Below are 27,938 nucleotides of genomic sequence, written 5' to 3'. Positions count from 1 at the left end.
GCGCCCTGCGGACTCGGCGTAGGGGTTGGCGCCGGTTCGGGTCCGGCCGTCGCGGGCTTACGCCGAGTGCGCCCTGCCCGCCCTCTCCGCGGCGCCCCGGCCCCCGTGCGCCGCCGCGGCCCATGGGGAGAGTCGGCCGGGCAGGCCGGGTAAGTGGCGCCCGAGGCGGCGTCGGGGCGCGCGGCCTGGCGGGGAGCCGGGGCCGGAGCGCCTCCCCCGGCGGCGCTGCACGCGAGGCCGCGGCTGTAGGCCGCGCCGCGAGGGGACGAGAGGTCCCAGAGCGGCCCTCCGAGCGGCCGGCGGCCCGGCGGGCCCCCGGCCCCGGCGGCGGGCGACCCGCCGACTTTGCCCTCGCGCCCGCCGCCGCTTTCCTTTATTTGCCTCGGGGCACCGGGCCCTCGAGCTCCTCCTGTCTTCCTGTTCTCCCCTTTCCCGTCCGTGCCCTTCCGTCCCTGGGACCCGCGGACGTGGTGGGTTTTTTCCGCGTTTTGAAAAAGTTGCTCGGTCCCTAGACCCTAGTGGCCAGGCTTGTGTCACCGGTGGCCCAGCACCCTTGGCCCCTCCAGGGCCTCGGGCAGCGGAGAGGAGGGAAGCCGCTTCCTTCCCCGGCCGCAGAACGGGCAGCTCCGGATGCTGACGCTTCTGAAAGGCCGCGGTGTACCTAGCCGCCGATGGAAGACCTGGCTCCGGCATTCCCTCGGTCCTCGTGCTTGAGAAGCGGGGTTTCAGCTCCGATGTGCGGTCACCAAGCGTTGTCTTTGAGCGTTTCTCCGTGCCCAGACCATGCGTCCTGAACAGCAGGTGCCAGATAAATGAGAGTCGGTCCCTCCTCGCAGGGAGTTTGGTCTCCAGGGGAACGAGCCTCAAAACCCAAGCCTGGGTTGATCCAGGGGACTGGAGTGGGGACGAGAGGGAACGAGGCTTATAACGGAGCCTCGGGGGTGTTGTGTTAGATGCGCAAGGTCGGGGAAAGGTTCCTGCAGAGGAAGTAAGTGTACCAGGCAGCACAGGTGAAGCCGCATAGTGCGTTCTGGAAATTGCAGGTAAGGTAGAGTTTGGAGGAGTGGGGAGTCAGGCGAGATGGAGAACGTTCTCTGAGAAGTCGGTAACGGAGAGGCGTGGAAGGTACTTCCTGTAGAGGCAAGCATATGGATCGAAAATAGAGTGTTCTGGATAAGGGCAAAGTTCTGCGTGTACTCGGATGAGGACTGTGTCTCCTGGCAACAGGTGGAGTTTGTAGAGTGCAGCTCAGTTTCCCCATTTCTAGGTCATAAAGACCACAGCTGTTTTGACTGTATTGGGGATATTTAGGGCATAGGGAGTCGTGAATTAGTAACTTAAGCAGAGGGTGTGTTTTAGAATTTTGCTGAGAAACGTGCTGCATACCGCGCGGCTTAGAGCAAGTGGGTTGTGAGGTGGACGAGAAAGAACGAGGCGTAACAGAAGTGTTATTGGTGAAAAGCCATGCTGGTTGTGGAGGTCTGTGATGACTAAGGGCCACCTCCATGGGAAATAAGAGTTTGGGGAGAACTGTCGCTGTGTTCCCAAATGTAACCGTATAAAGTGGGTTTCTTTTTACCTGGTTTAAACCACCCTCAGGGAACAGATGGTCCAGGGGCTAGTGATCCCTCAAGTGTTTTGCAATAGTAAACAGTGAAGGATTTTGGGCCAGACAACGCAAACTGTAGATGACGCTCGTGGACTCTGCTGTGGTCCACCCCAGCCTAAGACTGGATGTGACCGGGGGGTCTGAAGAAAGTGTTTTAATTGTTCAAAAAGGCTCTGTTAATTTTATACGAGGCAGATGCCTCTTAGTACTTATTTCCGGTCATTTTGGTGGACGTCAACGTGCCCGGCCCCTCCTCTGTTCCCCTCTTTTTCCTTTCTGCCTGTATGTGCTTCCTGTCTTGTTCAGGCTTCAGCTTTGCTGTGTGATAGCTGAGTATCTAATGATTGAAAAGAAGAAAGCCTCTTGCCATGCTGCTGCTTTAGGGGCTCAGAACTCAGACTTTGCCTCATGGTTAGTTGTGTGGTGGTGGTAGTGTTCCTCCCGTTGTGATGGCGACGATTTGAAATTCACCATAGTTCTGTCCAGCACCACTTACTGTAAGACGTGGCCTTAAAAGGCAGGTCTGCAGATGTTGTCTCACCATGTGAATCAAGTAGGGGCACTGCCGTTTTCCACCCGTTCGCTTCATGCTTAAGACATTTAGAGGGTATTTGTGAAGTGCTTACAGCATTCAAAGCGTGGTGCTCAGCTGGAGATACAAAGGTGAAGACGAAAACAGACCTTCCGCCTTTAAGGGGCGTTAAAAGAGGAAGAGACCGGAGTGTCAGCCAGGAGGCAGCGTAACATGTACACGTTGCTCCGACGTGCGTGTGTTCGGGGAAACAAAATTGGGGGTGGGTGGTTTTGTGTGGGGGTAGCTGTCACTAAAGGCTTCAGAGATGCACTGGAGAGAGGAGTTAGGCGGGCTGCTCCTGAGCAGCCTCCTTCCGCGTTCTTTCTGTACGAGTTGTACATGTAAAAAATACTTTGCCAGCTTGGGTAGGAGTTTAAAAAGTCACCGTTCTTATGGCAGAACCACGTTTACTGTGTTTGTTCTCACGGAAGAAAAACGGAGCGTGTAGGGAAGACGTGGCGATCAGAGTGTGGCGTTCCGGTAAAAAAGAGATAGCAGGTATTTTAAAGAAGTTCTAAAAGCGGTGTGTTTGCGCTTGTATTTGACCCTGGCTGAACGCGTACCCAGATGTTAGAAAGCACTAGTTTTTACGACGTGGCAGGAGGCTTCATGCGGTAAATGTGTTCTGTCCGAGGAACAGCTCAGCCGTGTTAGCTGAAGTTCAGGACCTGGTGGAGTCCGGTCAATGCCGCTTACCTTTTCAGTGACTGCAGTGGGAGGGTGAAGGAATCAGCTGTGGTATGTTACGGTAGGAGTGCTTACGACGGCTGAGATGACGACGTGCACACCTTTTGAGGAGTAAGTGCCGTGAACTTACGCAAATCGTGTTGTATAAAAGGAGGTGGTGAGGGATTGATGGGAATGGGGTTCAGGGTCCTGCCCGCCCCTGGGCTGGGGACATCACGTGGATGGGATGGGGGGACCTTCCGGGTCGAATGTGGTTTCTCGTCCAGATTCTGACTCTCGTTCTACGGGGTAAACTCGCTGCTGCTTGTAGCGTCACAGTAACGACAAGCGGGCCATACGTGTGTGGTGTGTGGATGGGTAATGAGTGTGTCGTTGCTGCGATGAATCCAGTTCTGTGAAGTTGAAGTTCCGTCCCAGTGAGAAAAGCAAAGGAGCTCTTCTGGGTGCGATCCGTACGCTGTGTTACAGAAAACTAGCAGGTGCTGCCAAGATGACATCAGCTTCTCGTCTTTAAAGTGTGTTTGCGAAGGTTTTGAGAACAGATACGAGGAAGTTTAAATGTCATTTTTGAAGCTTACAGAGTGAGCCGCGTCAGATGGAGTGGTCCACAGGCCATCTTCAGTTTGGAAAGGGATCAGAGGAAGCATGGTCCCACAGGACCTCATTAATTCAGCCCCGGAATCTTTGTTAAATACTGGATTCTTGGATGGAAGCACTCAGTTGGAAGAAGAGATCTTCTATACTGTTTGACTTTTTTTAACCCCCAAATCTGGGGAAATACTTCTGTTAGAGTTTACTCTTCCTGGTAGGGAGATGTCCTAGAGTTAATTAGACGGCAGCCTGGTACCTCATCCTCACTTTCCCAGGGCTGCTCCCTCCCGCCCTGTCACCTAGACTTCTGTTTGCTTTCAATTGTGGTGAGTGTACGTAACACAGAGCTTAGGGGTGTGACCGTTTTTAAGGGCGCAGTACCGTGTCGCTAGGTACACACGCGTACAACCGTCACGAGTGTCTGTCTCCAGAACCTTTGGCCTGCCTTTCGCTTCCTGGTGGAACCTGTGGCATTGTGCAGTTTCAGTGTTGATGCATGTGGCTAAGCAGACTTTCTTTAATTAGGAATGTCTCAGCAAGTGTTTATTTGTTAAATTCCTACTCTGTGCCAGAAATTGGAGATGCAAAAATGGATAAGCTGATCTTTTCCCTTGTAGTTCAGTGGGCATTTGGTTAACCTGTTTCCATTGGCACAAATATATTCGTAAATACTATCTTTTTTCTAATCTTTATTTATTTTTGAGAGAGAGAGAGAGACAGAGTGCAAGGGGGAGGGGCAGAGAGAGAGGGAGACACGGCATCCGAAGCAGCTCCAGGCTCTGAGCTGTCAGCACAGAGCCTGACGTGGGGCTTGAACTCACAAACCGAGAGATCATGACCTGAGCCAAAGTCGGACGCTTAATCAACTGAGCCACCCAGGTCCCTCACGTAAATACTATTTTTGATGAGGTTGTTAAGTTTCTTAGGAGGAGTTACTGGGAGAAGTGGAGTTTGGGTTGCAAGCAGATTTTGTTGATCTTTGTTTACAATTTCCTAGAAAGCTTCATTGTGTCTGTTTGTTTCCCAGAATGTGTTAGTCTTCCCTTGCCTTTATGAGAATAAAGAAAGGTAAAACAAACGAACCCTGGTTTAACGAGGCTTCCGTCTGGTGTCTGGTTGAATGAAGAGAGCCCAGACAGTTCAGCCAGGTGCGATGAAAGATGCCTGGTCGTTTGGAAGTAGTTTGAGAACCACGGGACTAAGCTGGACATGGGGCATTGTTTCTCTTTGCTGTTGCTCTGAGTTTTTCGGATTAGCTGTAAAGTTTATGTATTTAGATAAGAACGATTGTTTTGAATACCACTAGGCTGTGAGGGAAGTGCACAAAAGCCTCTGATCTGGGGGCCTCAGTGTTCCTGCTGGGGCCGTCGTCATTGGCCAGAGATTTCAGAAAGGAGGCTTGGGTGCGGTTTGCAAACGGTACTCACTGTGCTGTTGGCCTGACTTCTGTTCAGCTGTGGGTCAGGCGGGAGCTTAGTGTGCGGCTAGCGCGGTGAGCTCGGCAGGCTGGGTCTGGGTTTTCACGGCGTCTCCCGCTAGTGTGGATTGAAGCGGACGCCGGGGGCGGCGGGGTGGGTTCCTTACTTCTTCTTTATCGCCTCAGTGACTCAAGCTCAACGTGACAATGGGCTGCCAAGTTCCTGAATAAAACGTTCACTTTGTCTGGCACTGCAGGCAGTGGGCATTCGTTTCCCTGTTGGATATGCTGTCTAGGAAATTCTTTGTTCGCACTATCAGCCGAGCTGGTGAGTTGTCACAGAAGCCTTACCCAGGAGAACGTGCTAGCATTCCTCCATTTTTGGGTGATTCGTTAGAGCAAGTCAGGCACCAGTACCCTGGGCTCTGCTTTTATTCTCCCTGCTTCTGTACTACCTTGGGGGCCTTTCATTCAGAAATCAAACCTGAGAGCTTGTATGGAAGCTGAGGGCTCGAATATTAAGGACTAGAAGAAACTGAACAGCAGCATCAGTTGAGTGGGCACTGACTTCCAGGCTGAGAGCAGCTCTGCCCAGCCCAGCAGCTCCTCTGGGGGAATCCTGTCGGTCCCCACCGCATGCAGAGTGGAACCGAGGACAGCCAGCAGCTTGCGGTGGCAGGGTCTCAGAGTCCCAGCCATAGAAGCGAGGAGACGTAAGCATAGACCAGAGAGATTTTGCCCTGAGTCAGACATAACCGGGGGGAAGATTAAATATTTTCCTTCTCGTCTGTATTGCCTTCCCTTCCTGAGAGACAGACACAGGCGAAACAGGGATTTGTTTAACACGGTTTCTATGGCAAAATGCTGTCTGGACCTGGGAACTGACAGATTTTTGGAATGTGCCCATAAATCACAAAATACCTGTGCTGTTTATTTGCAATTTGGGGATTTCAGTCAATTTTTTTTTTCTCTTTCCCTTTGTGAGAAAGAGATTGATTTCTTATTTTGAGAAGTGGGCTGTGTTGTGGTTTCACCCAGAACGTTGAGGTTGTATTTAAATTTAAAGGTGGCCGTAGGGATTTAGTGGCAAGGGCTGTGTTCACATGACTAGGTTTGGAGTGGGTCTTCTCACCTTGACCTTGGGCAGATTTATCTCCCAAAGTCCCAGGTCTGTACCAGGTTAGGCTTGAACAGCAAATAACTGCATTTAATACCACCCTGGCTTGGTAAGACTTAATATGTGTGAAATGCTGCTTGTTTTTGTTGTTATTTTGTATTCCTCCATTCTGCAAGGATATTATGTATTGATCATTTACATGTGGATTATTGATTTTCTCTTTGCGATTGGTGTTATTAGAGATTACAAATTTAAACTAACTCGACTCTCTTCAACATTCAGTCATAGTTTGTGAAAATACAGCTTCTGTGAGATCATTTCTGTTCTTTTTTTTCCTTATTTCTAGGCATATGTTTAGATTTCTTCTCCATCAAGGGTAGCTAATAGTGCTAAATCAACCTGGTAATGCACTGTTGTAAAGTTTGTACTTTTTGTTGTTGAGACAAAGAATCTTTAAAAATCGGATATATATAATTGACAATATGTAATTACTAATAATAATCATTAAGTACAATAGAACAGAATGATTTCACTCAAGAATTACTTGACCACATGATCTTGTAGGTGGGAAAATTAATTCTGCAAATTTATTTGTAAAATAATACGTGGCTATCCTTTTGCGTATCAGGACGCTGATTGGTGGTTATCGGTCATCGTGGCTTCTTTTGCTCGGGGTTCCTGGACTAGCCCGTCTCCTCGAATACCTTTTACTTCTAAACTTCTGTGATACTGAGTTATTTTAACATGAAAAGATGTGAGATCTTTACTGGAGTTTGCATTCTTTCAACCCCATACCCCTTGCCTTTCAGCATTAAACTGGAAAGATGTCCCTGTATGATGACCTGGGAGTAGAGACCAGTGATTCAAAAACAGAAGGCTGGTCCAAAAACTTCAAACTTCTGCAGTCCCAGCTTCAGGTGAAGAAGGCGGCCCTCACACAAGCCAAGGTGAGATAAGCCTCGTGTGAGCGCAGAAGTCTGCAAAGCAGGGGTTCCTTAGGATTGACACAATTTGGTTTTAGTTTGCTCTTCTACCTTCTTATCAGGTTTGTAGGGGGAGAGGCCCTGGGTGCAGAGAGAGAGGAGTTCAGAGTCATTGTGCTTCCCCGGACTCGCGGGAAATTGGAGTGAAGAAAAGCAGGAGCCTCCCTTTCCAGCAACGACACTGGTTTTTCAGACTTCATTAGCCATATTCCTGAGCAGGGGCCTGGGAGTCTGCATTTTTAGGTGGCTCTCCTGCTGTTTGTGGTAGGTGGTTTGGAAGCAGCACTTAGAGGACAAAGCTCTGCAGGAACTAATAATTTGTGTGCGTTAGTGAGGGCTCACGTTGATTTAGTGAAAATTTTTTTAATGTTTATTCATTTTTGAGAGACAGAGAGAGACAGAGCACAAGTGGGGGAGGGGCAGAGAGAGGGGGAGACAATCCGAAGCGGGCTCCAGGCTCTGAGCTGTCGGCACTGAGCCCGACTCGGGGCTCGAACCCACGAACCATGAGATCATGACCTGAGCCGAAGTCGGACACTCAACTGACTGAGCCACCCAGGCGCCCCTGAGGGCTCACATTGGTTCTGGATGTGTCAGGCATGTGTGGTCTTGGCGCACTTGGTTTTGTTCACATCGTGTGCATGTTGAAATTGAACAACACATAAGACATTAAGACCATACTTGTCCACTGAATATTTGATCTAAAATGTTGTTTAGCAATTAGAATGGTATAATGGTTTGCTTATTGTTCTAAGGGGCCTTACATTGTAGAGTGTATCACCCAGTGAAAGTTCTGTCCCCCAAATGGGCGAATATGGCCGTAATGCACAAAAAGTTTGCTCTTTTTATGTGCAGAGGACAGATACACATAAAGTACAGAAACACAGTATACCTGTGGGGTGAAAATTGTATGGGCAAGAAAAAATGTATTAAAAGGTGCCTTGAGGGGGAAGCAGTAATGACAAAAGAAGTTAAGAAAACCTGCCTTAGAGATCTGTTGAAATATTTACCAATAAAATGTTTGAGCTTAAGGAATTTGCTTTAAAATAATCCATTATGGGGAAGGGGAGGTATGGACACACACGAAACAATTGCCCACGAGCTCATAGCCGTTGAAACTTGTCCTAGACATTTAGGGACTCGTTCCTGTTTGTTTTCTTTCATTTCGTGTTTGAAATTTTACATAATAAACGTTATTTTAAAGTTGGAATTATTTTTCTTTTACTGCCTATTCAATAGGTAGTTATATTGGAAGTGCTTACATTTGATTGCTCAGCATTGTAAAAAGGTGTTTAGGATTAGGATACCCACAGGTAAAGCAACATGGTCTGAAAATCTTAATTTGTTTTGTCAGTTCTATCGATCAGCGTTTTTGTCTTTTTCAGATTCATCATAACCAGATTAAAATTTTTATGCCAATATATTTTCTTTAATGTTTATTTAGTTTTGAGAGAGAGAGAGAGACAGAGCAAGAGTGGATGAGGGGCAGAAAGAGGGAGACAGAGAATCCGAAGCAGGCTCCAGGCTCTGAGCAGTCAGCACAGAGCCCAACGTGGGGCTCGAACTCATGAACCATGAGATCATGACCTGAGCCGAAGTCGGATGCTTAACTGAGTGAGCCACCCAGGGGCCCCTTTATACCAGTATTTTTAGAGAGACGGAATTTTGTTTTTTTAAAACAAGCTTTCATCCCACAAGAAAGGAAGATTAGCAAAACAAGTCTTGTTTTTCCTTTAAATTTTTTTAAATTGGTTAAGTTTTTAAATCTCTCTGAGTTTCATACGACTTTTGCTTTGCACATAAGATCTAGAAATAAGATTTTATTTTCCAGCGCTACAACTGTTTCATGCATTATTCTTGAGGGCCTCATAGTCCCTTTTGTACAATGGCTCTGGCTCTAAGGAGCGGTCTCATACTTCAAAACATAAATTCAATTAGACTTCAAATGGACATAATTAGCGGACAATCTTAGGCAGTGAGAGGTAACAAAATAGAAGAGCAGAAGTCAAAATATACAGATTAAAAACTGGGCTAATTCTTTAATTACCAGTGTAATAGTGTCAGCTTTGTGGATTACTTTTAGCCAAATTTTAAAAATCCTAGCTAATTTGTTTCTTCCTGCCCTGAGTAACTTCAGGGTCACTTTCTGTTTCCAGTCAGTGCATATGTATACACTACAGGTTAAAAATTGGCTTATATAAAATACTATTGAGAAAATAGATCCTTTAAAAAAATAAATATATAGGGGTGCCCGGGTGGCTCAGTCAGTTGAGTGACCGACTTCAGCTCAGGTCATGATCTCACAGTTCATGAGTTTGAGCCCCACGTCGGGCTCTGTGCTGTCAGCTCGAAGCCTGGATTCTGTGTCTCCCTGTCTCTCGGCCCCTCCCCTGCTCATGCTCTGTCTCTCTCTGTCTCAAAAATAAATTAAAAAAAAAAAACAACATTAAAAAGGGGGGTGGGGGAGGGCGCTTGGGTGGCTCAGTCGGTTGGGTGTCCGATTTCAGCTCAGGTCGTGATCTCATGGTTTGTGAGTTCAAGCCCCACGTCGGGCTCTGTGCTGACAGCTCGGAGCCTGGAGCCTGCTTGAGTCTGTCTCCCTCTCTCTGCCCTTCCCCCACTCACATTCCGTCTCCCTCTCAAAAATAAATAAAAAACATTTAAAAAATTAAAAAATAAATATATTAGGAAATTTATTCATCACATACTGATTTTTCTGTACCCTTACTTTACTCACATTAAAAGTAAAGAGTAAGATGAAGTCTAGACTCTTGGAAATCCTCTTGTCTGCCTCAGTCTGTTTAATTTCTGCTTATCAGGTTTTTACTTCTCCAATACAGTAATTTCAGGTACTAGGAAATCTGAGATTTCAGAAAGATTTTCAAAAGAGAGGTCAAAATAAACGGTAGCCTGTGGAATCGTTTCTGCTAACTCTCTAGTATCTTTTGAGATTGCTGTGTACAGTGAGTAGTATGTTGCTCTTGAAGGAAAGTGAAGATACCACTTCACTCACTTCTCTTAGGTTTAATTCACTAATTAATTCCTCAGCACTAGGTTGGCCTAACCAAATCTTTAAGGGTGTTACCTACAACTGAAAGATGGGGCTGGGGTTTCATCTGTGTCTCCACAGATGAAATAAATCCACTTGAAAAATACATATTGAATGGAAACAATAATGGAAAGAGAGGATTCTGATCATCTCCCCCGTTGCCCTTTGAACTTTGGTATTCACGTAGTGCATTGTGTATTTAATGATTCGATCAGATTTGTTTGCTTAGGATGATAAGCACCGTTAAATTCAAGAGAGATGGTGGTTTCTTTTGAGCCTTTTGTGGTAATAACACTGAAAACATAGAACACTTTTCAGTTGTGAAGGGGGCATTAAACCTTTGTGACCACAGGACCAGATAGTCACCGCCATGGCCCTGTGATGTTATCACCACTGACAGCCTGCAGGGCGGGTGCCAGGGAGGCACATCACGTCACCTGTGAAGTGTTCCGCTGTCAGGAGCTACAGGGCAGAGAGAAGTGTAGAGCACCAGGAAGTTCTCAGACGCATCCAGAATGTGCAGCATTTTACCAGAGTGTCGGGAAAAAGAGGAGACAAAGACACTGCTGCTTGTGATGATGACGACAGCAGGGAACGGAGTCTGTTCTAAATTGAGAGATTAAAAATTTATTCTGAACCAGGTCTGATCCTGATTCAGGATAAAATCAGCTCTTTATTTATTAGAGAGCAAGCGAGCAAGCAGGGGAGAGGGACAGAGGAGGAGGGGGAGAGAGAATCTCGAGCAGGCTCCATGCTCAGCTCAGAGCCCTACTTGGGGCTCGATACCACAACCTTGGGATCATGACCTGAATTGAAATCAAGACTCGGATGCTTGGGGCGCCTGGGTGGTTCAGTTGGTTAAGTGTCCGACTTTGGCTCAGGTCATGATCTCCCTGTTTGTTAGTTTGAGCCCCACTTCAGGCTCTCTCCTGTCGGCACGGAGCCTGCTTCAGATCCTCTGTGCCCCTCTCCCGCTCCCTCTCTCTCTCAAAAATAAATAAACGTTAAAAAAAATGAGTTGGATGCTCAACTGACTAAGCCACCCACGCGCTCCTAAAATCACCTATTGAAAAGTTATTTTAGGGGACAGCTTGGAAAATCTGGATAGGTATTGGATAGGCAATGATACAGGGGATTGTTGATTTTTTTCGGTGTGGTGTTACTACTGTGCTTATGTAAGAGAATGTCCATAATTTTAGGAGATTAAGGGGAAATGTCGCAGAGCTCCAACTTCCTTTCAGATGGTTGAGCACAAAAGACAGGTGTACGGTAAAGAAAATATGGTAACATAGTAACAGTGGTTGATGATACACGAGTGAGTATTGTTCTCTTTTAAAAATTTTTTTTCTGTCCGGGCGCCTGCGTGACTCGGTTGAGCAAGACTCAGTTGGTTGAGCGTCCAACTTCGGCTCAGCTCACGATCTCATGGCCTGTGGGATCGACCCCCACATTAGGCTCTGTGCTGACAGCTCAGAGCCTGGTGCCTGCCTTGGATACTGTGTCTCCCTCTCTCTCTTCTCCTCTCCTGCTTGTGTTCTGTCTACTGAAAATAAACATTAAAAAATTTTTTAATTTTTTTCTATGGGTTTATAATAAAAGAGGCAGGATTTAGGTTCTACTGGGAGGGAAAAACCCCTAATCCACAGTTCTTTTTGCTCAGGCTATAAAAGCATACCTTTTCCTTGTGAGGGAGTCACACGAGGCATGAGTGTGATATGCTGTTACATATTTGCCCTCCTGTGGTCAGTGGAGCTTTTGGCATCTATTAATTCACGTGCAGATTTAGATAAGAGACCAAGTTTACCGTAAACCTTTTATGAAAATGGAATTTGTGTTTTTTAAAAAAAAGACTGCAGAAAGTATATGGTAATAGTGATAATTGAATTAAAAGGCTGTTGTTTTAAGATCGTTTTTCTCCTATCTGAAAGGTTTGTTCCAGAGACCGAAAAGCTTTGTTATAAATAGTATGAAGTTTAATTTGAAGCTTCCGTGCACTTTTGTTTTTCGATGATTTTAGAGCCAGAGAACAAAACAGAGTACTGTCCTCGCCCCGGTGATTGACCTAAAGCGTGGTGGCTCTTCAGACGACCGGCAGATCGTGGACACCCCCCCGCACGTGGCGGCTGGCCTGAAGGTGAGCCGCCCCCCTGTCCCCTGCTGTCCGCATCCTCAGAGCCCAGGCTCCTCTGGGGGTCCTTCCAGGCTCGCCCGCGTCGTTTTCAACTGAACTGTGAACATGATCTGAAATAAAGATAGTACATTATAGAAGAACCAGAAACCGGAGATAGGCAGGAAAAAAACCAAGTGACTTCAGTCCTAGCCTCCAGAAGTTAAAAACTTTATGTTTTAGAATAGCTTTCCATTCTCTGCCTCCTGACGTGCTTTTCTCATGTTATATATTGTGACTGTCCATCTGTGTTAGAAAGCGTAGGAGTACATGATCATTTCTGTGGCTTCCCCGTACTTCCTCAGATGGGCGTCCTGTAGTTTATTTAGCTTATGCAATGCTGGATACGTGCGTTGTTTCTAACTTCTGCTGTCATGAGGGATGTTAGTGCGTATTGTCTTAGTGGATTAAAATAGAGAAAAGGACTAAATCTACCCCCTTTTATTACCACAGTGATTTCATATAATCTTAGAAACAAAAAAAAAAACCAGATACGGTCACTTCTGCAAATGGGTTAGTGAGGATGAGGAAGATCTGAAAAAGGATCATTCAGAGTCACGGTTCAAATTATGCAAAACGAAAGATGAATTCAGTGTAAACTATAGTCAGAATTACACCCACTCTTGGGGAGCCTGGGTGGCTCAGTCAGTTGAGTATCTGTCTCTTGATTTCAGCTCAGGTCATGATCTCATGGTCACAGGATCGAGCCCCATGTTGGGCTCCATGCTAAGCGTGGAGCCTGCTCAGGACTCTGTCTCCCTCTCTTTCTGCCTCTCCCCTGTTTGCTTGCGCGCTCTCGCTCGCTCGCTCTCTTCAATAAACTTAAAAAGAAATTACAACTACTCTTTAACACTTATCCGACAGATGGCAGTCAAGTAGTATGACTGCAGTAGTTTAAACAGCACCATGCACACCAAGTGTTTGATGAAGAATGACCAAAAGAGGTTAATAAACAGAATACGTGATTCTTGCTATTTCGTAGCAAGGCTCCTGCCCACCTCCCACACCCACACCTGTTAGAACCCAAGTCAAGCTGACACCGTCCCAGCTGCCCATCCCCTCTCTTCTTTAGTTTCAGTCAAAACCGTCTTGGGTTGGAATCTCCCCTAATTTGCTTGTGTTCTGAGATTTCTTGGCCAGAAGAACTGATGTTGGTCCTGCGGGCTGATAGTCTGTCAAGGAGGAAAAGTATCCCCATGGAGGTGCTTCTGGAGGTTCTTAGTCATTTAACATTTTTTGCTCACAAATTATCCACCTGATTTTTCCTCGCTACATCTAATAAAGTCGTTCATTATCTTCTGTTACTGTGTATTGAGTCTGCAGCGTCACCTACAGTATGTGAGTGTTTTAGTTTTTCCCACCCTCCCCAGCATTAAGGTATTAACATTTTAATTTTTAAAAATGGAACAGACTGCTTTATTCTTACAGCGCTTAGAGAATGATGGCTCCTTGTTTAACTTAGCAGGATTTATACAGGAAAAGTTTGCTTTCAGATTTTGAAATGACAAAGAATTAACCTTGTTGTTGACAATTTGTTCTGTCCAAAACTTTGTGGTTATAATGTTCTATAAGTTGAGTAGCTGATTGTTGGTTTCTCTCAGGTCTCAATAATAACTGAGATAAAGTCTTGTGCGCATGCCTTTGTGTTTTTAAACTGTCTTTTATATGAATACAAGTCATAACTACCCTTTGTGAACCTTGCCTTAAATAGATTTGTGTAAACTTTCCAGTGATCAGGCCTGGGAGCTGATTATACCTGTTTTTCTGACTTCTTATATCCAATGGATCATAATGTTTCCTGATTCTTAGTTGTAGGGAAGCACTGAAATGTTTCTTTTATGATGCAGAACATCAGACTGAATGGTGTAATACAGGAATTGTCAGATTCAGATCCATTGATAGTGAACACACAGTCTCTGTATCACATCAGTTTTGTGTTCGGATACAAAATATGTTTCACAAACAAGCGTCCTGCCTTTGCTAGTGTGGGGCAGTGTACTTCCTGAAGGAGGTGCGGAGTGGGCCTCAGAGACACCTGTGCTTGCTCGGGGTCTCTGGAGACCAGTGAAGGCATCTGATTGTTACAGATACTGAGGAAGAGTTAAGCTCAGACAGCTAACAGGACAGTGCGGTGCTCAGGGAGGCTAGAGCGCTCAGAACATCAGGACCGCCAGCCTCTGGTGAAGCCCTGTTTGTCCTCACGTGTCTCCAGGTCAGCTGTGCGCTGGCCGCCTTTTGTTTCTCGGATTTCTTTAAGGCTGCCTCTTTTCTCTCAAAGGGTAGCCCCAGTTTCTAAATGTACAGATGAAAAATGCAAAGTGTTAACCATCGGACCCTGGTCTTAGCGGACCTCAAAAGAACTAATGACGTGGTGGGTCGTGCCATCCACCTGTGCCAGACCCGGTTCCTGGCGCGCTGCCTACCTGGGAAGGGTTGTGTATTCCAAGGGGTTTCAGAAAGCCCAAGAGGATGCTTTCTGCCTCTTTTGTGAAGTCTCAGTATAGCATGTTTCCATGGTACAGAATCTAAAGTTAGTTTATTAACTGACCACAAGAATGATTGTTATCCACGGATCGTTTTTTTCAGGTTTTCGTAGAGACGTTTTAAAACAGGAGTATTCGTTGTGTATTATAAATAGTCAAATCTATTGCTTGAAATTGTAGGCGGTGCAGCTTGTTTAGGAATTCCAGGAAAACACCATAGGTCGTTCTGCAGTTGGTAGTAAACTGAGAGGTGAGCCTCTTCTCTGCTGCTACACAGCTAGGCCTGCGGCTGCACCAACTCACTAACCCTCCTTAGGCACCTGTTTCCTCGTCACTAAAACAAACGAGGCAGATGGGTGGTCGGCAAAGCCCCTCTGATGCTCATGTTTTTTGACCTTAATTCTACGTGTGAAATTCTAAAACAAGAGGATGATGCACAGTTTGGCATTTTTACCTTCCTCAGGATCCTGTTCCCAGTGGATTTTCTGCAGGAGAAGTTTTGATTCCTTTAGCTGATGAATATGATCCTATGTTTCCTAATGATTACGAGAAAGTGGTAAAGCGCCAAAGAGAAGAACGGCAGAGACAGCGGGAGCTGGAAAGACAAAAAGAAATAGAAGAGAGAGAAAAGTAAGGCTTTGTTTGGATTCGAGGATATCTTACATTTGAAACATTCATTGGGATTCGAATGAATGAACCCTAGTGCTAGTTTTCATGGTTGGTCTGAGCAGCCGTCAGAAGGAATCCATTTGTTTGTCAGAATTTGTCCAGGCATACGGTGGCAGATGCAGTGTTTTTTGTTTTTTTTTACAGATTAGAGGTTTTTGTGGCACCGAGTGTCGAGCGAGTCCATCACACCATTTTTCTCACAGCATCTGCTCTCATGTCTCTGTGTTCTTGGTAATTCTCCCAGGCTTTCAGGCTTCTTCATTATTATATCTGTGATCAGTGACTATGACTCACTGGAAGCTCACTGGTTAGCATTTTTTAGCAATAAGGTATTTTTAATTAAGATACGTACATTTTCTTTTTAGGCATAATGCTGTTGTATGCTTGATAGCCACAACGTAGCGTGAACGTAACTTTTTCTGTGCACTGGGAAACCAAAAACGTCTTTTGGTTCCCTTTGTTGCAATATTTGCTTTTTTGCGGTGGTCTGGAACCAGACCCACAGTATCTGCGAGGTATGCCTGTAGCTGTTGTGAACAAACGCTAGAGAAAATTTCCTGTCTAGATGCAGAAAACTTGAAGTCTGCATTTTGTGTGAGTTAGAAAAGTAACTTAAAAGCCTGATGTTGAAGAATAGAGTTTTTTTCCTGTGCTAAGACGGTACTAGGATCTTAACCATTTAAAATACTTGAAATGTTTGGGGCATGTGACTGGGCTTGGTAAGTAGATTTTGCGACTCTTGATCTCGGGGTCATGAGTTGAAGCCCCACCTTTGGTGGTAGAGCTTGCTTTAAAAAATAAAATACTTAAAATGTTACTCTTAACTTTAATTTTGAGCCAGGTGGAATTATGACATCTTTTATTTATATTTTGTAAAGGTATGGGTAAAAGATTTATTTGTGTTTCTTTTTTTTTTAAATGTTTATATTTGAGAGAGAGAGAGCGCGCACGCACGTGTGTGCACGCAAGTAGGGGAGAGGCAGAGAGAGGGAGACCCAGAATCCAAAGCAGGCTCCAGGCTCTGAGCTGTCAGCACAGACGACAACGTGGGGCTCGAACTCATGAACTGTGAGATCGTGACCTGAGCTGAAGTTGGATGCTTCACTGACTGAGCCACCCAGGCACCCGTATTTGTATTTCTTGTTTTGGAAATACTCAATGTTGATTATTCAATAGTCATATATGATTAATATACTTCTTCTCAGTATTTATTGAATCATTTCATGAAGTGAAAGTATGTTCTAGAGAATCCAAATTCTTAAACTATTATCTATGTTGATAATGCTTTAAAAGTGAAAGAGGTAAACATCAAGGAAACTTTTTCCTTCCTGCTTATTGTATTCGTGTGCCTGTTAAATTTGTTAATTTATCTTTTGATTTTTCTCACTTCACTTTTGCTACTTTAGTCTTGAAGCAGTTATTTGTACATGTGCTCCCCTCCCCCAGACTAATAGTTCAGTGGGGAAGAGAGGATTTGAATATTTTCTAGACAAGAGCAAGTCAAGGTGACCTCCTTGGGCTCCGTATCTCTAAATTGGTTTGTCTGGGGGGCGCCTGGGTGGCTCGGATCCTTTCTTGACTTCAGCTCAGGTCGTGTTCTCACAGTTCATGAGATGGGGCCCCGCACTGGGCTTTGTGCTGACAGCATGGAGGCTGCTTGGGATTCTCTCTCCCTCTCTTCCTGCCCCTACCCCGCTTGTGCATGCACATGCGCCCTCTCAAAATAGACAAGCATATTTTTAAAAACTGAAAAATACATTGGTTTATCTGTGATGAATATTTGGTTCCTTTGTTGTCACAGGAGGCGTAAGGACAGACATGAAGCTAGTGGGTTTTCGAGGCGACCAGATCCAGATTCTGATGAAGACGAAGATTATGAGCGAGAGAGGAGGAAAAGAAGTGAGTCATGAAATGTTCCGTTTCAAACTTGGTGAAATTCTGTTTGCTTTTCGTGTTCAGTTTGATAGTTGAATTGACGTTGATTTGGGTAAGTTTCTCTCTGGAATCCGAGCAACCGTGTTTGCATAACAGTTTTAACCTGCATCCTGTTTTCACATATGTTCTCCTGTGAGCTTCTCGGTTGCCTCCCGACATTTGTTGATGGGGTGCTTGGGCCACACCTCCAGTATACACACGGCGTCCTCACCTGCAGCACGTCTGCGAAGCACCAGACAGAGTCCAGGCGCTGGTTTCCAGAACGTTTGCAACTAACATGCATGAATTTGAGGAAGTCCCATAGCTTCCCTGGACATGGGTTTCTTTCAGTGTCGTATGGAGAGCAGGGAGACAAGAATTCGAACCAGGTACTTTGTGAGGCCCCTTCCGTGGCTGAGGTTTCACAAGCAGATTTGCACTTGTGTTAACGTGCAGAGTTACCGCTGCATTCTGAGTGATCGCTCGATGAGTAGTGTTCATTCTTGAGAGAATAGGGTGCTTCGTCATGTTGTGATTGCTGGCATTTCCTTGGTTTGGTTGATTAGTTTGGTTGACAAGTTGAGATTTTTTTTTTTTTAAGCGAGAAATTTAAATCTTCTACTTGTCTGCCAGACACTAGGTACTCTTGTAAGCACTTTCATAGGTTATCTGCTTTACATCACGCAGCTCGATTATCCCCATTTTAAAGGTGAGGAATCTGAGGCACGGAGGGAATGAGTCCTTATATAACACAGGTCCGCTGTTCACCGTATCCAAGATCTTCATTTGCCCGAAACCTCCATTATGATATGGTCATCTTTAACATGAGAGCTGAGAATACTGTTATCACAAAGCCGCAGTATTTTTCCCTGTGCATGAACTCAGTTTTATGACCAGAAGTTTGGCAAGTGTGGTCTTCCCCAGTGTACAGCCAAGGTTACTTTAGGGTTTAATTCAAACTTTAAAACACTAATGGAGTTGGAAAGGAACAAGTCTGTAATAATTTAGAATTCTTAATCTTTCAACGCAGATATGAATTAAATGTATTTATGGGATGCTTACTAGGCAACAACGAAAATCCAAGTTCATAGAGAGCAGATGGGTGGTTGGGGGGGAGCGAAATGGATGAAAGGGTCAAAAGATACGGACTTCCAGTTATAAAGAAGTCCTGGGGCTGCCGTGCGCCACATAGCTGCAGTTAGTAAAGTTATATTGCGTATTTTAGAGTTGCTGAGAGAGTAGATCTGAAGTAGATGCTGAGAGAGTAGAGTTGCTGAGAGTAGATCCTCCTTACGAGAAAGCACGTGTAACCGTGTGACGGATGTGAAGTAGACTCACCGTGGCGGTCACTTCACAGAGCGCACAGGTGCCGGGGCAGTCCCGTGGTGTCCCGTGTCAGCTACACCTCAGTTTAAAACAAGTAACTGTGTGCCCAACACTGTCAGGCACTGCGTTGTTTTTCTAGCGGGGGCAGAGTTAACATCTGTGCATGCCCTATACGTCAGGCGTTGTGGTAAACGTTCCGTATCCATGACCTGACTCAGTAACGAATGTTTGGTTTTCGTTAAACTTGTTTAGAGTCAGCGTATAGGTTGAATGTTTATCGGTCTCATCTTTCCAGCTTACACGTTGGCTGCCCGTCAGATAAGGAGCTGTACTTCTGTGTTAAGGACACTATTTTTTGAACATTAGCAAGAGCTATACAATCTAGTATTAGGAAAATGCTGGCGTCATATCCACTCTTCACACTCCTGTTAACAGATTGACGTTCATGTTTTAACCAGATTAGTAACAGATTTCCAGTAATCACCCTGAATTTTTCATACTGAACTCACAGCTGGTTTTTTCAGAATCACTCAGTAATCACTTAGGTCTTGGTGATGAGATTAAAAAAAAAAAAAAAAAAAAAGATAATGGGTGTTTCAGAAGAAACGACAAAGTTTTATTCAGGTTCGTGTTTCTCCAGGAGTATTTTGTGTAGCCCAGACATGTTAATTGTGATGCATGTACAGTAGCCATAGAGGAATTTCTTTTGTGAAACATTACATGCTGGTGCAACGTGTTTTGTAATCAGTTTTTAATTCTCGTTTCACTGTTTTGATCATTTCATTGGCAATTAAATTGTAACACATCTATTAGGGCTTATAGCGAATGAAAATTCCTTATGTCTTCTGTTCGTGTTCTGTCTCTGGTTGCTGGAGAGCATACGGAGTCTGTTTTTGGTTCGTCGTGTCCGTCATTGTCCGGGACACAGGAGCGGGAATGGCCAAGTGCCCACATTTCCAAGTAGGTGTCTGGCCCCAGTGGTTGGCACCCTGGAGGGCACGGGGCCGCGTTGTGGGGGAGTGTCGGCGCCGCGGGAGCTGGGTGTTCTGTCTCTGCCCGTTAACTCCTCTGACCCTTTTCTCATCTGCCAAGTGGAAGCAGTGATTCCTCCTTCCGCGGTTGGTTGAACCTAAATGAGGTAACGTGTGAAAATGCCTCGTGGCACCAGACTCGGTAGAGCTGTGTTTCTGTTTTGTAAGTAACTGCTAGTTCTCTGGGCCGTGTCCTTCACCTTAAAATTCATTTGTTAACTGCATTTTAGGGTTCTCGATTGCCTGCTGTGAAAAAGATGATTTTGTCTGTCTTGGTTTCGCCCAGGTGATTTTTTGGTCCCAGATGTCCTTCTTCCCTCCCCTGTAGAAGGAGCGCAGGACAGCGCGTGGCATGTCGCAAGCCGGGCGTCTGCGGTGCTCCCCTCGTTTAACCAGTGGGTTCGTGTCTTGCAGGTATGGGCGGAGCGGCCATTGCACCACCCACTTCTCTTGTAGAGAAGGACAAAGAGTGTACGTATCCGTTTCTTGCCCTCTCTTATTCCGATCCCGGCCTCGGGCCCCATCAGGGGAAGTCTTAGCTTCTGAGTCGGCCGGGTATTCGGAGTGTCAGGGGAAGTGGCCTGAAAACCTGTCCTCTGGCTCCTCCGCCCGCCCTTCTGCTCCTGCCTCGGGCTTTCATGCCGGGCCAAGGCTTGCGTTCTGTGCAGCGAGATGCTTTGCTCTCCTTTTAAGTAATTTGTTATGCTTTCTCTTCACGTTTCATACTTGGGGTTAGGTTAAAATACATGTAGCTCAGTCTATAGTTTCCATACTCTGTGGTTTAGAGGCCGGTAAATTCGTGACCTTCCACAAGGTGGCAGTGCCTTCCTTAATTAGATTTTTCTGCAATTATTTTCTGTTTCCTTACACATGTTGTGCATATTTACTTAGATTGCCAAAACATGCCCACTCACTATTTTTGCTCCTGGTGCTCTGTTCTAGAATATTTGGGTTGGAATTGGACTTTGATACGGCATCTAGATCACGTTCCTGCCCACTGGGTTGGACCGGACCTAAACCATCCCAAGAAAATATAGTCATCCTAGTGCTTTTTAATACACTATGTTATTTTTTTAAAGAAGAGAATTCAGAAAATATTGTTGAACATCTTTTATGTGAAAATACCTGACAGACCATAAGCCCTACTTGAAACTAGTCTCCGGGAGTGGGGCCCAAGCATCTAGATCTTTTCAAAGCTTCCTTGTTGGTTCTTACGTGTAACTAGGATCAAAAAATCACTGGTCTGATGTATAGGCTCAAATCTCAAAGACGTTTATTATTTGCTAGGTTAACGAGGTAGTAATACTGATTAGAGTCTTAAGACAGGTACACAAAACGCTATGGGAATTAGAGAAAGCTCAAGTGGGTCTACCTGGAACATACAGAAAATCTTAAAGTTTCAGGCACAAATTGTCATTTAAGAGCACGTTAAAGGCTGAATAATGTTTCAGTAGGATGTAAAAAAGACATTCGAGGAGGTAAAAACAAAAGGAGCAAAGCTGGGATCGGGAAACTAGTTTTCTACCTCTGATTTTGAAGAGTCATGTGGCGACTAGAGAGTGATTTGGCTTCTCTTACTTCTTATAGGTGACTGATCTATGTAAGTGCACTTCAGAATTTTTTGGTGTCATTTTGGTAAACCTGCTTTATTTTTATTCAATAGTACCCCGAGATTTCCCTTACGAAGAGGACTCGAGACCTCGCTCCCAGTCTTCCAAAGCTGCTATCCCTCCCCCGGTATACGAGGAACAAGACAGACCCAGATCTCCGACCGGACCTGGCAATTCCTTCCTTGCCAACATGGGGTAACGGTTCCAAGTGCTCTTGTCCCAGCAGGTGTGGGAAGGACAAGACTCAGGGTGAAGTGCGTCAACGCTTTCAGTAGGTGCAGCTCTTGGTGGAAGACGAGGGCTCTCGGGTGTTTGGGGAAGACGTCACATAGCGTCCTTCTCCAGAGTCCGTGCTGGAGTCCTGCGGAGGGCGTCCCAGCACGACACCGTTGGGTCTCACACCACACACGAATCCCTCTCATGTGGGTTTTGGACGATTGCCATACTGGACGCCATATTCTCTAGGTGGGGACACTTCTGATAGTAATTTGCATTGGTTTTCAGAACATTTGCAAATGGAATAGCACCTGTGCGTTAGAGTTGACTTCTGCTGTGTCCACAGGGTGAATTGCAATTTTTTCTTGATAAAACGACCATTTGCTTGAAGGTTGTGGTTCTATACTTTTGGCTTAAAGCATTTATTCTAACTATAATTAGAAATTTGTCTACTGGCATATAAAATTCAGTTTTAAGGTTGACTTTCAGGAGGGCGTGGATTTTTTTTTTTTTAGTGTTTATTTCTGAGAGAGAGGCTGAGCAGGGGAGGGGCAGAGAGAGAGGGAGACACAGAATCCGTAGCAGGCTCCAGGGTCCCAGCTGTCGGCACAGAGCCCGACGCAGGAGTCAAACCCACGAACTGTGAGATCATGACCTGAGTCGAAGTCGGAGGCTTAACTGACTAAGCCACCCAGGTGCCCCTGGATTTGTTTTTTAACCCACCCTGGGCTTGGCAGGCATGTTGTTCGCCCGGTGTCTCCTGTGAGGAACGGTCACGTGAGGCAGCCCTCCACTAAGGCCTTGTCGTGTGTTTTGGAAGGGACGGCAGCTGTGACGGTGGTCATCCCCCCCCCCCCCCCCCCCGTATGACCTCACCTGCACGCGTGCGCTTTGATTCTGAGCCTGTGGAGAGGTGACTGGCAGGTGGCGGAGAGGCCGCGGTTCATGCCCCGCGTGAGACTTTTCAGTTTCTGACTGAGGGATCCATCTCCTTGACTGGTGCTGTGTTCTGTGGTCTAATCGATGGCTATGAAGTTGGAGACAGATACAGTTTACAGTGCAGCTCTTTGGTCACAGGGGTCTCCTCTCCGGGGCTCAGTGAGCACAGGGCAGTGTAGATGGTTCATGTCTCCACTCGTGTGGGAGGCTCTGTCGGGCTGCCCCAGAGCGTGTGCCGGAGGGGGACACGCGTGAAGCTGGGATTTATTCTGCTAGTGAGAGAAGTGGACTTTTCGCTGAATTCCCCCTTGAGCGCAGATGAGGTGTTCACCATGTGCCCGGGGGAGGGAGAGCGTGGCACGGCTCGGCAGCCTTCCTCCCTCCGGCTCCGAGCAGCTCGCTCAGATGGGATTTGTGGGGGGCGATGTAGGTGCGCCCTTACTTGGCACACGGTGTCGTGATGCAAGCCCCGAATAGCAGAGGTCGCTGGGGGGACCTCCTCGAGACCCCCCGAGGTACCTCCAAGTGCAGTGTGAAAGCAGAGTACTAGAGAGAGCGAGCTCCGGCCCGGGACTCGAGAACTGTAGGTTCCAGTTTGACTTCACCATTAACACCGACGAAAGAATTTCTGGACTCAGTGTCTTGCTTTGCTCCTCATCAGCCTTAAGCTGGTCGGCCAGTACGAGCCTCAGAGTCTTTATGTTCTCATCTGCTGAGTGGACGATCTCTAAGAGGTCTTTCGTTTATGGACTGTCATTGGAAACTCCGTTGTACTATTTAGAAAAACGTGGTCGTCGTCGTCGTGGGAAATTTATCCTTGTTTTTTTTTTTTTTTTTTTTTTTAAATTTTTTTTCAACGTTTTTTATTTATTTTTGGGACAGAGAGAGACAGAGCATGAACGGGGGAGGGGCAGAGAGAGAGGGAGACACAGAATCGGAAACAGGCTCCAGGCTCTGAGCCATCAGCCCAGAGCCTGACGCGGGGCTCGAACTCACGGACCGCGAGATCGTGACCTGGCTGAAGTCGGACGCTTAACCGACTGCGCCACCCAGGCGCCCCTATCCTTGTTTTTTGACAGGCACACTTTTAACTAAACCATGGCCATAAACTGTGTAGCAGTGCAGAGTCTGAAGCACATGAGACATCTAGTGTTTTCTAATAGGGATGCTGGGAGAATATCGCAGGAAACGGGTGTTTCCCTGACCTCATAGATAATCTCAGGATGTCCAGGATTTCAGCACTAGTTTTTCCGTGTCTTTCAGCCTGAACATCTCACAGCTTCCACTGAATGGCCTGTCGGTAGTTACGGGTGGCCACGTCGAAGCCATGTGGAATGTACACTTTTCTCTTTTTAGGAGGCGATGGCTGTGATATAAAATCGGTTTGTGCTATAGCAGGTGACTCAGTCCAAGAGATCCTTGTCTTTTCCTTCCTCCCAGTGGCACGGTAGCACATAAAATCATGCAGAAGTACGGCTTCCGGGAAGGCCAGGGTCTCGGCAAGCACGAGCAAGGGCTGAGCACCGCACTGTCGGTGGAGAAGACCAGCAAGCGAGGAGGCAAGATCATTGTGGGCGACGCCACAGAGAAAGGTGGGTCTCCTCCACGAGAGGGGCCTCCAGGGTGGGAGCGGCGGGCGTGTGGTCCTGTGTGACAGGGCTGGTCCTCGCCGGAAAGGAGACTTTCTGATTGTGCTGCATCCCAGTTTGGTGTTGTGTAGACGGAGACCCTGGGGGCTCATCTTTATTTGTTCAGAACAAAACTAGCGGTAGGAAGGTCCGTGGGAGAAAAAGTGAGAGAGATTCTGGCAGAAAATAAACACTCGAAGAAATGGTTTCATGCCTATTTCTATCAGGCGAAGACCTTGTTAAATTGGTTAAAATCATAGTTAGGTTTTTAGAGCATGAAAGACTGAGTCATATACAGTATGTCGATGATTATATCGGTGTATTTCCATCCTGAAAGAGTTCTCTGTTTTTTTCTTTTTCCTGCTCTTTCATTGTAAGTGCGATTTCTAATGTTCTTACAGATTGATTGCTCTGTGAGATCTAATGGCATTTCAGTCTGTTGGTAGATGATGTCTAGTCAGTGTCTTATCTTCATTTGATTATTACAGTCTGTTCTGTGCTGAGGGCACATTGGAATGAACCAAACATCTTTGCATTTTAAGCAGAATCGAGTTTATTTTCAGTATCTTAGTTTAGCTCCCTTTCCTAAAGAAAGAAGATGCCTTTTCTGGCAGCCAGTCAGCCTAACAGGCCCGTGCCCAACCCCGCAGTCGCCCTGATCGGTGGGGTGTGTGGCATTCGTCAGCCGGCTGACAGACTGCTTGTCCCATCGGGCCGCTGACCTTTGGCCACACTGCCCTTGCCAGTCCTCTCACCTGTGAGGGCTGTGGTCCGAGTGCTCTGTGCAGCTGCCTGAACTGAGGAGGTGAGCTAACAAAAGTTGCAGGTAATTAAGGAAGCCAAAAACTTGTAGGAATTGCAGTAAAAGCTTAGACCAAAGCGAAACAGAGATTCTCCTCACAGATAAGGCTGCATTTTTGCTCAGACACTGATTGCATAAATGCTCCTACATGACTCCGAGGACATAAATAGCGAGAAGTACTCTTGAAATTAGTCATCGTAACTCGGACTCAGTGCTTTAACACGCTTACATCTTAAATGTTTTGCTACAGACGCATCCAAGAAGTCGGATTCCAATCCATTAACTGAAATACTTAAGTGTCCTACCAAAGTGGTCCTCCTACGGGTAAGAAGCAGCATTGAAGAAACCTGTTTTCCTACTTGATTTTTGTGTGTCATCCGCCCTGATCTATCTTTGCACACCTTCAACCCTACTGATAGAGTGACAGTTTAAGAAAACTGAAAATAATTTTTTTGCAAATGATCCTTCTGGATAGACTCCGTCTAAAACTGAGGTTTTAAATTCCTTTTTCATGATTATTTATTTATTTATTTATTTATTGCTAGATACAGTGTTTAAGACTGCAGTGAGCAATTGCTCTAAAATATTTGAAATTGTTAGAAGTTCAGCTTAATGTATGTATTCTGCTTGTATAGGTGCTCTTGTGACTGAAGCTTAATGTGTGTGGGAGTATGTGTTTCCATTTCGTATTTCTCAAAAGCTGTATTTATTTCTCCTGTTATTCTTACAACATGAATGTATTCATGTACTTATGCTCATTACTCACACCTGAAAAACTTCTTTTTGCCTCATTGGTGGGTAAGCCATGTTTAACTTGGGCATCTGTCCAAGTAGGGCACTCTTTTTCAACTTAACAGTCGAAGTAGGACATAAGCTCCAAGAACTATTTTTCAGTCAAATGAGTAAACAGAGGAAGAGTGTACATCTGTACTCTGTTAAGTGCCATGAGCTCGTAATTTGCTTTCATTCAATGTGTTTAAAAAAACCATAAATACATGTTTTTATTTTTTTAAGAAGTACCAACTTTGGGTACTACAAGGGTGAACATTTTCATTGTGTCATTTGGGGTTGAGAACGTTTGTCATCATGAAAGAAACTTACTTGTTCATCTTATTTATATATTTGTAAATTATACTTGATGCCTGAATTTATTTGTTTTTGTTTATAGAACATGGTTGGTGCGGGAGAGGTAGATGAAGACTTGGAAGCTGAAACCAAGGAAGAGTGTGAAAAATATGGCAAAGTTGGGAAATGTGTGATATTTGAAGTAAGAGGGTTTTTTGATGTTTATAACCCAAGTTATAACTGATAGATCATCAAATATTTTCTGCCTCTAAATAGAGACCAGATGTGCAGTGAGAAACATAACGTGTTGTTACTCCCGAAGGTGACAGATGTTGGTTAGGTACACTTCTTTTACTTGGTTATAACCATTTTAACCATAAAGATAAGAAGGGCTTCAAATTTTATTTGGTGAAGAAATAAAATGTTTCATTTTATGATTGAGGTTTAGTTTGGTGATTATAGATTGCTGTGTGCTCCATAGTTCAGTTAGTTGGACATGCCTTTGGTTTCATTCATTTGGCAAGTGTGTATTTAGTGCCTCCCACATACATTTGGGAGACAGGAAACATGTTCCCCACTCAGTGATGTGTTCAGTTGAAGAAACAACAAAACAAGCCCGTGTAAAAATCGAGAACATTCAGTTGCTGGACTCTGGAGTAGTCACTGTGAACACAGGAGTCGAGAAAGGGATTCGATCACAAAACATAAGAGCAAGCTTTATGAACGACATCAGTGTGGGCTGAGCTTGAGAAGGTTCCAGCGTGGATCGGCTGGTTGGCGGTGCTGGGAATTAACGGGGGGGTTGGGGGGGTGGGGGGGGGGGGGTGCTGCTTCCCCGGGTGGAGCGGGGCCATGTTATGCGGGACTCGGAGAGTCCGACAGGAATTTAGCCGACGTGAGAGGCACTTAGAGTACGGATCTGTTCGTCTGTTTCTGCTCTCACTGCTGGGTCGCGTTGGGTCTTCTGGGCCGTTGTGTTTGTTGACTGCTTGATGATTTGTGTAGGCGTCAGCCGGCATAGGACCTCTTCAGGGTCAACGACTGCCCGGCTTAGTTAGCTGTGTGTTTTCTGCACTTGCCAAGGTGCCTCTCATAAGGAGACATTGGATGGATTTTGGTGATGAACAAATCATACTTATTTCCTTGGTACTTCTCCATTTAAGATGTAATTGCAACACTTACTCTGACAAAGATCAGTTAAGGAAGAAAGCTTATATACAACTGTATCTCTTGATAACTTTACTTATCATACTTTCATTTCTTTTCCAGATTCCTGGTGCCCCTGATGATGAAGCAGTACGAATATTTTTAGAATTTGAGAGGGTTGAATCAGCAATTAAAGGTAAGTTGTATAGCCCACTGTAAAGAACAAAAACGAATTTGTGATCTTAATCCTTCAAATGAAAACATGTTCTTGTGGTGTCGCAGGATACCTGTATTAACGGACTGTCTTTCTGTTTGTCTTTTAGCTGTTGTTGATCTGAATGGGAGGTATTTTGGTGGACGGGTGGTAAAAGCATGTTTCTACAATTTGGATAAGTTCAGGGTCTTGGATTTGGCGGAACAAGTTTGATTTTAAGAACTACAGCACAAGTTATCTTCGATGGCCCTTACATGAGCTGCCGGCTGAGCGGAGAAGAAACAGGCGACAGCCAGCCTGTGTGGCTGCTGGGTACAGAGACTCTTGGAAGGACTTCTGAGATATATGTTGATTGATCCCTTTTTTATTTTGTGGTTTTTTAAATATAGTATAAAAATCCTTTAAAAAAAAACACAATCTGTGTGCCTCTCTGGTTGTTTCTCTTTTTACCACTTCTAAGGTGATTACGTTTTTTTGCTAGGATTTCATGATAATTCTCAAGTGCTTCAGTGAGACAGCATTTCTTGCACTAAAAATATCTAGAACGTTTTGGGATATGGGGTTGTATTGTTATCCTTTTCTTTCTTTTTTGATTCATTTTAATAAAACCTGCAAGTTCCTAAACTGTAGCTTCATAAATTCTATAATAAAGTGTCATCTTGGCAGTCTGCCAAAGGTGGAAACGTTTGCTTTCTCTAACA

The 27,938-nt window shown here is 45.4% G+C and overlaps 1 protein-coding gene across 3 annotated transcripts; it reads left to right on the top strand.

The window, feature by feature from the left end:
• On the top strand, positions 1-27,920 carry RBM17 (RNA binding motif protein 17). Of its 3 annotated transcripts, none has more exons than XM_019460859.2 (12): positions 2-149; positions 6,805-6,942; positions 12,045-12,161; positions 15,141-15,307; positions 17,148-17,245; positions 20,032-20,088; positions 21,281-21,422; positions 23,823-23,974; positions 25,063-25,136; positions 25,981-26,079; positions 27,147-27,219; positions 27,347-27,920. In XM_019460859.2, the coding sequence occupies exons 2-12, from the start codon at positions 6,820-6,822 to the stop codon at positions 27,448-27,450; spliced, it is 1,206 nt and encodes a 401-aa protein (XP_019316404.1). In that variant the 5' UTR covers positions 2-149; positions 6,805-6,819; the 3' UTR covers positions 27,451-27,920. The 3 variants fall into 3 exon arrangements, with proteins under 3 accessions (XP_019316406.1, XP_019316404.1, XP_019316405.1); XM_019460860.2 differs by lacking the exon at positions 2-149 and adding an exon at positions 5,130-5,206; XM_019460861.2 differs by lacking the exon at positions 20,032-20,088 and having other exon boundaries at positions 1-149.
• Positions 27,921-27,938: the final 18 nt, after the last annotated feature.

This window comes from Panthera pardus, unplaced genomic scaffold (genome assembly GCF_024362965.1).
Source record: "Panthera pardus isolate Hobbes unplaced genomic scaffold, ASM2436296v1 HiC_scaffold_6, whole genome shotgun sequence".
NCBI classification, from domain to species: Eukaryota; Metazoa; Chordata; class Mammalia; order Carnivora; family Felidae; genus Panthera; species Panthera pardus.
The sequence above is the reverse complement of the archived record's forward strand: the minus strand, read 5'-3'. Positions and strand labels throughout refer to the sequence as shown.